The 15,764-nt window shown below is 38.1% G+C and overlaps 1 protein-coding gene across 10 annotated transcripts in view; it reads left to right on the top strand.

Moving 5' to 3' along the window:
- Nol4 (nucleolar protein 4) overlaps positions 1-15,764 on the top strand; it is a 341,043-nt gene that overhangs the window by 115,688 nt on the left and 209,591 nt on the right. For all 10 annotated transcript variants that reach the window (XM_051163152.1, XM_051163147.1, XM_051163144.1 and 7 more), the window contains one exon: positions 6,582-6,714. In XM_051163152.1, the coding sequence (XP_051019109.1) occupies positions 6,582-6,714 (133 nt within the window). The remainder of the gene's footprint in view (positions 1-6,581; positions 6,715-15,764) is intronic.

The raw sequence follows: 15,764 nt of genomic DNA, 5'->3' as shown, positions 1-15,764 counted from the left end.
AATCAATGAGTAAAAATCTGAGGAGAAGAGATTATAGATTTGTAGTTGTTGGTGGTGAATAGAGTAAATGATTATGGGAGGAACCTGGCGTTAATGTTGGGGAACGGCATCATTTGAAGCCATCCCTGGGGTGAAGATCAAGCAACAGACACAGTCATGGGTTCTACATGAGAACTCTTAGAGTGCGATGAAGTCTTTAAAATATAAATCAGGGAGGGAAGTTCTGAGCTACAGGCAGAAGCATGTTTGTCCCAGGCAAAGGGTAGGGTTCTTTGCTATAGTTTTGTTAAGTATTTTATAAATAGATCCAAACATTTAAAAATGAAAGCCTTGGGTAAGTGGCCACAAGGGATCCATTCTATCAGCTTCATCTGTACCATCTAATTTAATAGTTACAATTGGCTCACATGCCATTACCGTGGTGCAGATGGGAAACCCAGGCTTTTCCGTAGCAAACCAGATAAGCTGCTTACACCCAAATTTATCTGATATTAGAGCCCACTGTCTGTCTCTTTATAACACATGCATTTTAATTATTAATATTTATTTAAAAGAGTTGATATAAGATATGATCTAGCTAGTGGATTAACACAAGTTATTATTTCTTATTCTGTGAGTGGAAAAACGTCAGAGTGAACGTCTCTGTTAACTCTTTCTGTCACTCATGGCACTCAGTTCCACTTTCTCAGATATGCACTAAGCCGGATGGTAAAAGACAATTTCATCTAAATATCTAGAACAATACAAACAAACTAAGTGTAATTCTTAATAAATAAAAAAGAAATATATACCCTCATGATGATCCTTCCTTGTAATCATATATATATATATATATATATGGGGGGTTCTGAGACAGGGTTTCTCTGTGTAGCCTTGGCTATCCTGGACTCACTTTGTAGACCAGGCTGGCCTCAAACTCACAGCAATCCGTCTGCCTCTGCCTCCTGAGTGCTGGGATTAAAGGTGTGTGCCACCACCACCACCCATCTAAAATATGTATTTTATTTATTCAATAAAAGTTACACACACACACACACACACACACACACACACATATATATATATATATATATATATATATATATATATATATATATATATATATATCCATTTTGAACATGTCCACTACTTATACCTCACAGTTTTCCTCAGGTATTCCTTTCTCTCTCCCAATTTTATGTCCTCTATTTTAACCCACTCAATCTAATTAGTAATGGCAGCATGTGCATGGATGTAGGGTTATCCAGTGGAACACACACAGCCTATGTAGGGCCACAGGACTCTCTTTCAGTGACTACCCTCTGTAACAGCCAGCCTAGGCACATTCATAGCATGCTTCTCTCAGTGGAACCAGGTAATTTTTACAATAAACAGATAACAGAACATGAGAAAGTTTGATACCTTGAAAAGACCTATCTTCCAAATTATGGGTGTAGAAGAAGTAGAAAACAATAATTGCCAAAACTCTTTTAGAAGATACTTATTTCCTTTGATGAAGTTAGCTACAGGATGCAATAAAGGAAGCAATTTCAACATGGGGATATTTAAAGTATTATTATGGATAGTAAGTGATTGAATATATTTTAAGACTGAAATATGAAAGATTATCAATTGTTAACTGCCATGTTATTGGGTTTCTTATATACTATGGTGTAGACATGAACCATAGTTCATGAGTAGAAAAGAGGCAGATTCAGAATTGTGAAGATGAATTGTCAGTGAGATTTAGATAAGACTGAGAGCTATGGTGGTATTTCAATGACATGAGCCATGAACTTACCTGCACACTTACCCCTGATTATTCTACAACAACAAAAAGATGCTTATGTGCAAAAATTTTCACATGACTCTTCTAAAACTGACCCTGGAGAAACAACCCCATAATAATAACAATTACACTGTCTAATCTCAGAAAGCCTTCCTTTGAAAATTTAACCATTAGAATTACTCTGTTGGCTTTTCTCCAATTATAGTTAACTTTATTTATATGTTAATAAAATAACAATCTTATATTCTATAAATCTTTGTTATTTCATTAAAAAGAATAATTTAGTTAAGAATTGGGAAGTAATTGGAATAAAACTGTAGAATGAATACATGCTCTTAAGTGAATTCAGGCTATATAAATATGTAAAAACTGATATTTGAATCAAGAGAATTATAAGTCACATACTGCATAGAATAAAGTTAAAAATTATTTTTAAATTTTCCAGTTATTAATTCACCAATAATAACAAATACTTTAAAGTTGCTTTTTGATGTTGTTGTCATTTGTTGTTCTTTGTTATATATGTTTTTTTGAGACAGGGTTTCTCTATGTAGCCTTGGCTGTCCTAGACTCACTTTGTAGACCAGTCTGGTCTCGAACTCACAGAGATCCACCTGCCTCTGCCTCCCGAGTGCTAGGATTAAAGGCATGTGCCACCATGCCCGGCTAAAGTTGATATTTTTAAAGATCAAAAATACATGGCAGGTATGCTTGTTGTTTTTTGTTCAGTTGATTCAAACTTAGACATATTTGGGGAGATAGATATAAAGTAAATCCCTCCATCAGATTGCTTGTAGGCAAGCCTGTGGGGCACTTTTTTGATTAATGGCTAATGCGGGAGGGACCAGACCACTGTGGGTTGTACCACCACTTGATAGGCAATAAGCAAACTAAGCAAGCCATAGGAGGGAAGCAGTGTTCCCTGTGGTCTCCACTTCAGTTCCTGCCTCCAGGTTCCTGCTTAGAGTTCCTGCCTTGGCTTCCCTTAGTGGGCTGTGAATTGAGATTTGTAAGCTAATAAACTCTTTCATTGCACAGGTTGCTTTTGGTAATGCCCTTCATCACAATTAGGACAATAGTTAATTTAACCAGAGATCTTATCATTTGTCCAAACTTCTGAAAAAGTGTGCTGCAGGTGTTATTTAATGATGATAATGTATAGACTAAATGCCTACAATGTCCAGAAGTTTTCACACTCATTTCACAGAACATGGAGCATGACTGAGACTTTACATCTAGTTCTCCTGTAGGCTTCGACCTTTCCAAACCTACTTTATTTGGGGTTCTGTAACACTTATACCTCCCTTTCAACCCACCTGCCCTAGATAAGACAGAAAAGAGGTTAATGGAAACAGAAGAAGTAGATCTTTTTGGACTCAGTTCCTGGGAGCGATTTCCTTGGCATAGTTGGCCAGATTTCAGCAGATCAGCAATTCTACCAGAGTTGCTGCTGGAATCTGGAACAGCAGCCAGAACCCAGAGCTCCGAAGCATTCTCTGCAGCGGTTCTCTCTAGGAGCATTTCAAACTGGAGCGATGAACAGCCAAACAATACCAGGACTCAAAAAGCCCCACCTCCTGTTTTGAGCTCATATATGTGTCTCCTCTCAGAGTCTGTACTAAGATATGTTTCAGTTAGCAAAAACAAAGACATGCCCTCCTCACAAGGTGGTTTGTCTTCTAGTGGATAAACATCACCTGTTCTCTCACAAGTCTGTTTCCCATCCCACACTTGGACTCAAAAGAAAAATGTTTACATCCACTTACGCACACACACACACACACACACACACACTCACAGTCTATAGAAATAATTTTATTCAGTTAAATACCATCAGCTGTCTGTGGTATCTATAATAAATACTTGGTTTGGTAAGATAGTGAAGCAGGTGGAAGGTGTTTACTGCCAAGTTCAATGACCTGAGTCCAGTCCTCAGTATGGATGCATATCATGGAAAGAGGCAAATGGCTCATGCAAGCCATCTTCTGACTTGCACAACAACTGCCCAACAAAAGATAAGTAAATCAATGATAAAACTATAAATAATTACTCATAAAGACAATTTTAGCATTGGAAAGGGGCTCAGTGCCCCTTAACCATGAAGTCTGCCAAGTGTGGTTCCCACCCTTATTCCCAACATTCAGAGGCAGAAAGAAAAAAAATGATCCCAAGGGCAAGCTAGCTTACAAACCACAAGCCAAATCATATGATGTACTCCAAGACTAAAGAAATAACTCCTTTTTGTAGAAAAAGTTCTTTGCTAAAATAAAAACCACAAAACCAACAGTGTGTTATAATCGGCAAAGAACTACAAACCTTGAAGTACAATGATAAATTCTTTGCTTCGGGGAAGTTGGAGCAAAGTATCACAGTTTCAAACAGATGCTTCCTTGACAGAATGTGGTGACTACATTTATCTGTCATATGTTTAGATGTTTGTTAGGAAATACATTGGTTTAGGACATTAGTGGCTGCAGATTCTTCTCTGATACAAGTTCACCAGCACTGAATAGTTAGCTAGGGTTTCAGCACCCTGCATGTTTTCCTCTTGTTGAGTGGGTCCTAAGTCCAATTGGATGGCTGCTCCTTAACATCAAGGTATGCATGCCACTACTGCAAACCTTTTTCTTTCTTTTTTTATTAATTTATTCTTATTACATCTCAATGGTTATCCCATCCCTTGTATCCTCCCATTCTTCCCTCCCTCCCATTTTCCCCTTATTCCCCTCCCCTATGACTGTTCCTGAGGGGGATTACCTCCCCCTGTATATGCTCATAGGGTATCAAGTCTCTTCTTGGTAACCTGCTGTCCTTCCTCTGAGTACCACCAGGTCTCCCCCTCTATCTCAGAAAACTGGGAATAGGGCTTCCTCAAGACCCAGCTATTCCACTCCTTGGAATATACCCAGAAGATGCTCCAGCACACAACAAGAAAATTTGCTCACCCATGTTCATAGCAGCCTTATTCATAATAGCCAGAACATGGAAACAGCCTAAGTATCCATCAGTAGAAGAATGGATAAAGAAACTGTGGTACATATACACTATGGAATACTACTCAGCTATTAAAAACAAGGAATTCCCAAAATTTGTGGATAAATTGATCGAGCTAGAAATGATCATAATGAGTGAGTTAACCCAGAAGCAGAAAGACTTAAATGGTGTATACTCACTTATATCTGCATACTAGCCCAAGGGGCATGTCCCACGAAAACCTTCACTTACCAGGAAACTGGGACAGAGAGGAGGACATCCTATTGGGACTCTAGATGAGAGAAGCATGGGAGAATAGCATGTAGTCTTAGAAACCTACAAGTAGAACATTATGATAGGCAGATTTGGGCCCAGGGGTCCCGCTCAACTAAGGCACCAGCCAAGGACAATACAGGCGGTAAACTTTAAACCCCTACCCAGATCTATCCAATGGTCAGAACAGTCTCCACAGTTGAGTGGAGAGTGGGATATGACTTTCTCACGTACACTGGTAGATGATGTGGTCGAAGGTGCCATAGCTAGGTCTGACTGTTGCTTGTCTCCCTCCTTTGGAAGCTTGCAAGGTGTCATCCCTAAACAAAACTGTAGAAACCACTAAGGAATGCTGAGAGTTGTAGAAATAGTCTTTCCTAGGGAAGAGTCCACCCACTGGTTATCCAATATCAAATTGTTATTCCTGAAAACATACATGCAGGCAACATTATACAAACTGAGCAGGTTAGATTTAAGAACGAATATAAATATGCACATACATATACGAATGTAAAAAATGCTAATGAGAAAAAGAGCAAGGAGAGGTATATGGAGAAACTTGGAGGTAGGACAGGGAAAGGAGAAATGTAATTATTTTAAATCTCAAAAACTAAAATGTATACCAGTTTCAGTTTATTGTTAATATTCAACATCTTCCTGAATTAGTCATTTGGTAGACTTTTTTGTCACCTGATTTAGTGAATGAGTTTTACAGAATGTTATATAGAACTCCTTTTGTGATTTCAGTGTTCTGCCTTTCATATATCTTCATCTTATTTATCTACATGTAATCATCTACCTTTTCTCTATGAACCACCTATCATCCATATCCTATGTATGTATGTATGTATGTATGTACGTATGTATATATATATGTATGTATGTATCATCTATCTATCTATCATCTATCTATCTATCTATCATCTATATGCCATGTATCATTTATTTATCTAGTATCTGTCTACCTATGACCTATTACATAGCTATCATCTATACATTACCTATTTGTAATCTGTATCCATCATCTATCAGCTTTGCTTATAAAATATACTAAGAATTACTTGCTCTATACCCAATGCAGCCAGTAAATATATACATATATGCTGGTTTATTATTGAAGCCCATCCTGTTTGTTGATGAGAAATTCTTACTGCATTATACAATCTGTGTGTACAATATTTTACCAAGTCATTTTGTTCATAGTAAAAATGAAAGTTTTCTTTCCATCATGTTTTATGACAACATCTTAAAAGATACATTTTTAAAGAATTTTTAATAGTCATTAATAATACTTCAGTATTTAGGCTAACTCCCAAACACTTTGCTCTGTCTTTACAATGGACCTGTGCATAATATGTTGAGCATCCAAAACTCATAGCATTTCTTGAAGTGATAAAGAGGTTCATCGTTTTTTGTTCTAAGCATCTTTCAGTATGTACCAATTTTTTCAGAGTTTGATGCTCATTTACTGACTGACTTACCTCGCATTGAGCACATAGACAGAATGGTTATTGTTTTCACACAGTTAAATCGTATGGTGCCTAATGATATTTTCAAATCATTTCAGGAAGAAAGTTCGATAGAAAGTGATGAATTTGATATGAGTGATTCAACACGGATGTCAGCCGTGAACTCTGACCTTAGCTCCAATCTGGAGGAAAGAATGCAAAGTCCCCAGACTCTCCACGGCCAGCAAGATGGTAAGCCTTTCACACTGAACAAATAAATCAACAGAGCAATGAGACCCAGAAATGAGTAAGAACCTATAAAAGTCAGAACCACCTCTTCACGCTTGTGTCCACTAAAAAGCCCTGTCTCTATGGATACCTTTTCTGGGCACGTAGGTTATGTCATCCACTTTATTATTTTTAGATTTAAGTACTCTTTTCAAAATTAAAGTGTTAGACTGATTTATAAAAAGATGTCAGCTATGAAATCCAGGCACACCCATGTTTTGCTCCACAAATATAAAACATGCTAAAGCGGTGTGGTTGGATATGTATGCTCATGTTTTCTGGCTATGGTTTCTTGTGTCATCATTTATTTTTGAGAAAATGAAGGGTTTAAAGATGATTAATTTTGGTTTGACCTAATAGGCATGTTCCAAATATAAAGGACCTGATATTAAAGGTCAATTTTATCAAAGGGTTGCTGTAGGAAGCCTACTTCTCTGAGATCCTTAGCTCCTTTCTTGCTCAAAGGGATGGGAGGAAAGATTGTCTTTTCTTACTGAAGCATCCCAGAGTGATTCCTAAGTCTTCCTGCTGTTGATGATGGGAACAAAAACTGAACGTTATAAAGTCACGTGATGGTCAGTGCTTCAGTGCTGATACATTCAAGGAATTTTGGGAAATTTTGTGGATTCTTGTCTTTGCAAGTATTAAGTTTGATGCACATAAATATAATAGCAAGTATAAAATTAAGTTTTGTAAACAGAGACCAGAAATTTTAATTTAAACTTGGTTTATTATTTCAATCATGTATTAGTTTTTATGATTGTTTTGACTGGTAAATTTTTCTTTCTTTTTTTTTTTTTTATTTACTCACTTTACAACCTGATACTAATCTTTTCCCCCTCTCTTCCAGTCCAGCTCTTATGATGCCCTCTCCCTTTCACCCCCTCCTTCTTCTTAGAGAAGGGAATGCCTCTAAGTGCTACCAACCCACCCTAGCACCTCATATCACAGCAGGACTATGCACATGCTCTTCCACTGGGGCCTGACAAGGCAACCCAGATAGGGGACTAGGATCCAAAGGCAGGAAACAGAGTCAGAGGCAGCCCCTATTTCATTATTAAGGGACCCACATAACGACCTACTGCACATCTGCTACATTTGTGTAAGGGGTCTAGGTAGAGCCCATGCAAGCTTTTTGGTTGTCTCTGTGAGCCTATGGGCGAGGTTAGTTGACTCTGTAGGTCTTTTTGTGATGTCCTTGACCTTCCTCTCACTCTTCCACAAAACTCCCTGAGCTCAGCCTATTGCTTGATTGTGGATGTCTGCATCTGGTTCCTTCATTGCTGGGTGACTTCAGGCACTGTATCCCTCCCTGCCAAGAGTCTCAGCTGGAGTCAGCCCATAGACTCCAGGAGCTTTCCTGTCCCAGAGATGCCCTCCCAATTATTTTCCAGGCCTCCCCTCCCTTCTCTTCCTCCCTCAGTCTCCTTACACCTGATCCCCACCTATGTTGCCTTCCCTACTCCCTCTTCCACACAGCTTCCTTCCTCTATCTACTTCAGATTTATCTTTTATTTCCTCTTTTGAGTGAGATTCCAGCATCGTTACTTGAGCCCTCCTTGTGTTCTTTGGGTCTGTGGATTATAGTATCGTTATCCTGTACTTTATAGCAAATGTCCACTTATAAATGAGTACATATGTCCCTGCATCAATAGATAGGAGAAAATGCTTTCCTTGGGTTTCTTTGTTTCTTTTCTGAAACTTGTTATTAAAACGTAGTTTTAAAAGTTGTTGGTGTTTAAAGCTGTTTTTGCATTCTATTTACACCAGAAAGTCTTAAGATATCCCTAGTGTTGAAAATGCAAATGTCCCATCATGGGACACTTTTCTTTTCTACATTTTACGATAGTCTAAGTCGAATAGAAGCTACATCATGATTTATAAGAAAGAGAATGTTTATGATTATGAAATCAGATTATGTCTGATTTTCTATACAATAGAACAGCTGTTCAGTAGAAAGGGCTTTCATTTGGGAATACTATAAGAAAATTCTTGTCACTTTGATAAAAAATAAGTAGGTATTTCTTACACATTAATGCTATCAGACTAGCTGACATACATATATCATATCTCTATCTATCTATATATATCCATATCTATATATATATCAGTGAATATACATATATATATACATATAAAATAAATTATCTGTTAACGCATTTTGTCTTTATATTCTCATCCTGCTTACACACAATTCTGGAGTGTGTGAAGAATATGCAGTTCAGGACTGTGGCTCTAATCATAAAAATTTATCACTTTCTTTATTGAAATTTCCAGTTGTAGATGTTTGGCTAGGGCACAACTCATGTGATGAAAGTCTATATTGACTTAATAAGATGCCATGAAATGTTATGGGGAAGCACTCCATGTATATTGATGGCTGCTGCAGATGACCGTTAGTTAGATCTTCTCCAGCCCCCTTAGGCATTAGGAGCTTTTCCTCACACCACCTCTCTCTCTCTCTCTCTCTCTCTCTCTCTCTCTCTCTCTCTCTCTCTCTCTCTCTCTCTCTCTCTCTCTCTCCTAGTGCATGAGACATGTTCCCCATCCCAGGCGATTATTGGGATCACCACCTGAAACTAACACAACAAGCTCTTTTTTTTTCCCGGTCATCTCTGGGAGCTCCCAACCACTTTCCACTCACAGGCATTGGGAGTATTCCTTAACCTCATGTAGGCATTCACCACTCAGGAGAGCAAATCTAATTGTGTTACCTTCAATGCCATCTGCACTCACTTGAACCCCCAGATTTCTTCTCCCAGCCCTGATATCTATAAAAAGACCATCTGCTACCTCCTTCTAGCCATCTCCTAATTGCTAACAGAGAATCTATTACTATGTGAAACTATATTATCTTCTCATTCATTACCCTTTCCTCTTTCTCCATAGTGCAAGAATTATTAATTTATAAACCTTCTTGCACTGTGAGTTTCCTGTTATGTGCTCCATTTCAGATAGTTCTTAGATGCCCCATCATTTAAATAATTAAGGTGTAGCTTTCCTACATGATTATGGTTTGCAGAGTGAATTTTATCTATTTTCTTTCTTTTTTCCTAATAATGGTATTTTCTTAAATTATCCATGCTAACACCACTGTGTAATCTCTTATAACCCTATGTGTGCACACCCATGGGCATCCACACCTCTCACCCCCTCACACCGTCACTCTTGTACTATTCTATAATGTTTGTTTTATAATTATAGTATCTTTATCTTGTGCCATTAATACCTAAATATTCTTCTTCTGCATGTAAGATATATATGTGTACATTTGGGTGTGTGTCTATAAAATGTCCACCTCTGTGTACAAATATATGCGTGTGTGTTTTTTGTGTGTAACGGTGAGCAAATAAATAAATAACTTTCATGTAGGATATAATATAATGAAAGTGATCTATGCAACCTTTATGAGAAATTACTTCACTCTTTAAAAATAAAAAATTAAATATATATTTTTCTTAAATGACTGGGATGTTTTAAGAACCAAGTCTAGGTTATCTTTTATATATTATTTCCTTGTGGATGGTGTACGTTAAACTTTGGGGAGTGTGACCAGGTATGGACTTGTGGTGTAGCCTGTTTAGTCTTGCCTGAACATCCTGATGTGGGTTCAGCTCATGAGAGATAGCTTCCAAGCCTCCACAGTGATGATCTCTGACATGTTGTTGCGTAAATGTCTCCTTAAAGCTACTGAATGCGTGGTTTCTCTCTAGAGACACGTGCAACATCTTCAGATGGGACAAAGGCATCCTGGTGGGTAGAGTGCCAGCAGTCCTACAGTCACAAGCAACCTTTATAGGGAAGGAGTAAGGGTCTGTGTGAGGCAGAGGCTGACTGTAGAGGAGGGCCCACAGGGAGATGCTGTACAGTGAAACTTGGAGAAAGGAGTAGGAAGTGTGGTACAGGAGACACCTATGAGGCTGTAGAAGTTCTCTGATTACGCTGGTCCATGTAGCAGTCACTGTCCATACTGTGCGCTCGACATATGATTGTCTGAGTGGGGATCCCTTTCAATATTAATAGCATATCATTAAATTTTCAGTAGCTACATGTGATAGCAGGCAGTGCAGAGTAATATTTTATTGTGACAGGGCTCTTTTGCCTGTATCCATAAATCAAATGTGTCTAAAGTGTTGGGAAAAATCATGGGACAAATTCCTCCTTTAATCATTGCTTAAAACTTTCATTTTTTACTATATTTAAAACCTTTTACTGTCCTTGTATTTTTTGCATGTTATTTTGTTTTGACAGTGTTTCATGCAGCCCAACCTAGTCTCAAATTCCTAATCTTCTTGGCTCAGCCTCACCATGACCAGCTAAAACCTAAACAAACAGGATTTCTAAAATCTGATCAGACAACATTTTCACAGTTAGAGTTAATGTCAAATTGAAAATGTTCTTTGAAGGAACTAAAGTAGGATACTGCAGCTTTTTTGAAATTCCAGAAACAGAGATGTGGCAGGTTTGCCCCAGGTCTTTATTGAGCACCACATAAAACGGAGAATGAAATCTAAAGTCTTCCTTTCCTGTTCCCATTTAACTATGGCTATGGCAGATTTAAAACCCACTCATCAAATTCTGGTTTATTGAGGAAAAGGAAGGAAGGAGGGAAAATGTCTTGCCCTGGGTTAGGTAATTAAGCAAAGGTCAAGAAGACAGAAGCTGAATGAAGAATTTATGAGAAGGTATTTCAAGATCAGCATAGAATAGGGAGTTTCGTTGGCTTATTTGGAGCTCATGAGGCTTCCTTTCCCAACTCAGTAAAAACATAAAGGTAAGACATACATACATACGTCTCTTTTAAAACAAAACCCGAAATATAGGAAATACATGAAAATCACAGTCTTTGCATGGGAAGCATGTTACCCTTATTTTTGGCTTAAAGAGACCACACTGTAGTGTTTAAATAGTTTAATACACATAAAAGAACATTTTTTGATTAAATTCACCTAACGGCTCTGCTTCCATTGAGTTTGATCCTGGAAGCACATGGCCTTCAATGGTGTTATCGAGGCTAGGGAGCTTGCTGTGAATACAGCTTTGGTATTTTGGCTCCCGGGAACATCCCCAGATCTTAACATCCTACAGCCTCCTCCTGGATTCGGAGACAGCCTACTAATTATGTTTCATGCTATGGCATCCGTTTAAAGCGAGCCTAGGTTAAAATACCACACAGATCCTGCAAGTCCTGGGATAGTTCCAAACAGCATTTTCCTTGTCTGAGTTGTTAGTTTGCCATGAGACGCCTGACACAGTTGACACTTGCTTTCTGAGGTGGCCCGTGACAGGATACCTGACAGGAACGTCAGCCTTTGGAGTAGATTGAAACTTAGGTTTAATCAGGCATTTGATTCTCCTTGGTAGGGTCAATTGTGTTCTATAAAACAGTCTCCTTGCTTTTATTAAGTTAAACACTGTACTACTGTACACTAAGCTAGTTCTGATATATTTTGTAATGGGATATTTGCACCTAATTTAACTCAAAAATCTTACAGCAGAAGAGTCCTCTCTTTTTGTAGTCACGGTGAGTTGTTGCTTTCTCCTCTTTTGCCTTAAAAAATATGGATGTCGAAGGAAGCTGAGGCGCATTTTTTTTCTTTTTTTGCATTATAATTTTTTGTTAATTCATTCATATTATATCTCAATTGTTATCCCATCCCATGTATCCTCCCATTCCTCTCTCCCTCCCATTTTTCCCTTACTCCCCTCCCCTATGACTGTGACTGAGGGGGAACCTCCTCCCCCTGTATATGCTCATATGGTATCAAGCCTCTTCTTGGTAGCCTGCTATCCTTCCTCTGAGTGCCATTGGGCCTCCCCATTCAGGGGAAATAGTCAAATATGGGGCACCAGAGTTCATGTGAAAGTCAGTCCCCACTCTCCACTCAGCTGTGGAGAATGTCCTGTCCATTGTCTAGATCTGGGTATGGGGTTAATGCTCACTGCATGTATTGTACTTGGTTGGTGCCATAGTTTGAGCACAACCCCTAGGCCCAGATCCGGCCATCATAGTGTTCTTCTTGTAGGTTTCTAGAACCCTCTGGGTCCTTCTATTTCTCCATCTCCTATATGTCTCTCACTTGGAGTCTCAATAGGCTGTCCTCATTGAGGAGCATTCTTATGCTTTTGTACTCTTCATATTAATCAGCTTTAAAACTAAGGATTTACAACAGGAAATGTACATTTCCATTCTTAACACTTTTCTATTATTTTTGGTAGTAACAGCATGTACATAGTGTTCTTGGGTAGCTGGTCAATGCCTGTGACTGTGGAATGCCAACTCAAGCAATACTGCGTTTTTTTCCTTTTTCATGAAAATAAGGTTTTGTGTTGTGTTTGGTATAGTCATACAAAGACATTCTGAGGAGAGGGTCACTGAGCGGTTGTACCATTGTGTGAACATTGGTGTGCTTCCATAAATGAAGACAGCTTCGATGTCACTGATGAGTGTGCTTTTATGGGAATGCCATCACACACACACGTTCTGCCCTGTACTGAATGTTTTGTGTGGCTCACAACTACTACTCCATTATTGGATAAGAATTGGCTACCAGTTCCTGTGTGCTGAGCACATGAGTGTGGAAGTGACTGACTAGAAAAAGCAAAGAGGAGGAAGGACATGCACACTGGCTTTTTAACAGTCACATCAACTTCTACCAAATGGTAGCTTTTAAAACATATATCCTAGGCCAATTTTTTATTCAAGAACACATTTAAGAATTCTGCTTGTATTTAGAAATGTATGGTTCATTCATTAGAATTTAAAATTCTCCATTTCTTCATAATATTTGCTTAATAGAAATGTTTTTTACATACTCCTACAGGTCAGATTATTTTTTATTTAAAAAAAGCATTGAATTCAAATTTAGTGGTTACTACAAATACAAATAGCATACTGTAAAACCATACATATAATTGTACATACATATGTGTGATCTTACAACAATCATGGTTAATTATAATAAATTGTGACTCAATAAGTATTTCACTATTAAAAGGAAGTATTTTAACTAGAAATATTAACTTGAAAAATTATAATCAAAGTTCATATAAAATAAGTTATGTGAGGAATGGTGGCTTAATCTTCAGTATCAGCACTCAGGAGATTGAGAATAAAAAATCTAGAGATTAGACAGGTCTAGGCTACAAAGTGAAACCCTATCTCCCCTCCGACAAAGCATAGAATAAACAAACAAACAAACAAACAAGTAGCTATGTTCCTTTTGAGGAGGCTACTTTTCTCATTGCAGTAACACTATCACAGCATAAATAGGCAACACTGTATTATCTCTCATGGTTTAGGAACAGATACAATCTATCCTGGTGGTGTAGTATGGCAGCAGAAGGCAGCTGGTCAGAGACAGATGAATTCTGGTACTCAGCTCTCTTCTTTTGTATCAATCCAGGACTCTACCCCCGGGGTAGTGCTGCTCACATTTAAAAAGGATCTTTCTTGGACACACTCAGAAGTGTGTCTACATGGGGAGTCTAAATTTAGTCAAGTTGAAGATTAGCCATCGAACGTTGTATTGTTTACGTACAGGTTTTTATGTGAACAAAACAGCTGACCAATATTTGGAACCTAATGTTTCTAATTTCTTTCTTCTGAATAGAAAGCACAGTTTACCTATAAAACTATGACTTTCCAAATAAAAATTCAGAGCACAGTTTCTGAGATCTTGATGTTTCTTACTTTGAATATCCCTTGGACAAACTAATCCTGCCAAAGTCCTCTTGGGCCTCAAAGTCCCCGTAAGGCCTTTGTTAGGTGAGAACAGTGTTTGCTCTCAACAAGCCTCTTTTAGAATCTAGACTGGGATTGCTACTTTCATTACTCCATATCATAACATATTAAGACTAAAATTAACAATAAAGTAGAACAGTAGCCCTAAAATGTACTCTAAGAAAACATTCAGGACACTTATATATATTAATTGTTTTCAACTTTGTTTTTTTTTTTTTAATTAAATATTTTCTTTAAGATAGTTTGCATCCATAGTGGGGGTTTCTCCCTCTCTCAAAGATATATATCATGCAGAATACACTCTAAATGGGAAGACTGCTCAAGTGTTGGGTAGTCAAAATAGAAGCGTATGTCCCATTCAAGACAGAGTTCGGAAAAGTAACTGTTTGCACCTTAAAGAGATGGTGGGCAAGAGTAAGTGGTAGGACGTATAATCTATCTGTTCCATGTGTGAACTGAAACCTAGAATTGCTAGATAGCATAGTTACAAAAAGAAACTAAGTGTTAGAGCTGTATGAAGTTGCCTCATTCCATTGGTCCATTCTAAAAGCTCTAAATTAATCCAAACATCAAGAATATCAAATCTAATCATACTTGAAATTGGGCCCATTTCTATCTCAGTTACAAGGAATTCCTATACAAGTAAAATGACAATAGCCCTGGGGAAATAGGTATGGAGTCGATCAAAAATAGGACGCTCTAGTTGTGTGATGAATAGGTTAAGTAAAGAGATATGAAATAGGGTCCCACATTTTCACCTATTCTAATTTAGGCTGTGTGCTGAACTGGCTGCACATTCTCCTGCGTTACAATTTATCTTATAATATAAAGACCCTTATGAAGCCTATCAAACTAGATGAACGTTAGGAGTCAGCGCCTCCTGCCTTATTTCTCTCTTCTCCGTAGCTGCCCCTAAGCCCCACAGTGGTGGCCGTATCAAGGGCAAAGCCTCAAACACAGTTCTACTCAGCACTTTCTAAATTTCTTTCAGAATGAAAATTCACTTGGGAGGTCACACAGGGTTCAGCTCTGCCCTTTCTCATGACAGTTGCCATGTGTGGCAGTTCTTTTATAACTTATAAAAATGCCTCACTAATGGCCTTAGAAATGTACAGTCTGTTTGGGGTTATTTGCTGAATATTGTACACACAGGATATGTCAAGAACATGCATGAACATACATGGCATATAACTACTTGGTGTTTATGTGCAGCATCCCTTTACTGGTCAGTGGATATGTGAGTAACGTTGTAGTAAAAATAGGCTCCTGA

The sequence above is a fragment of the Acomys russatus genome, chromosome 20 (assembly GCF_903995435.1).
Source record: "Acomys russatus chromosome 20, mAcoRus1.1, whole genome shotgun sequence".
Classification (NCBI taxonomy): domain Eukaryota; kingdom Metazoa; phylum Chordata; class Mammalia; order Rodentia; family Muridae; genus Acomys; species Acomys russatus.
This window is presented reverse-complemented; position numbering and strand designations above follow the sequence as displayed.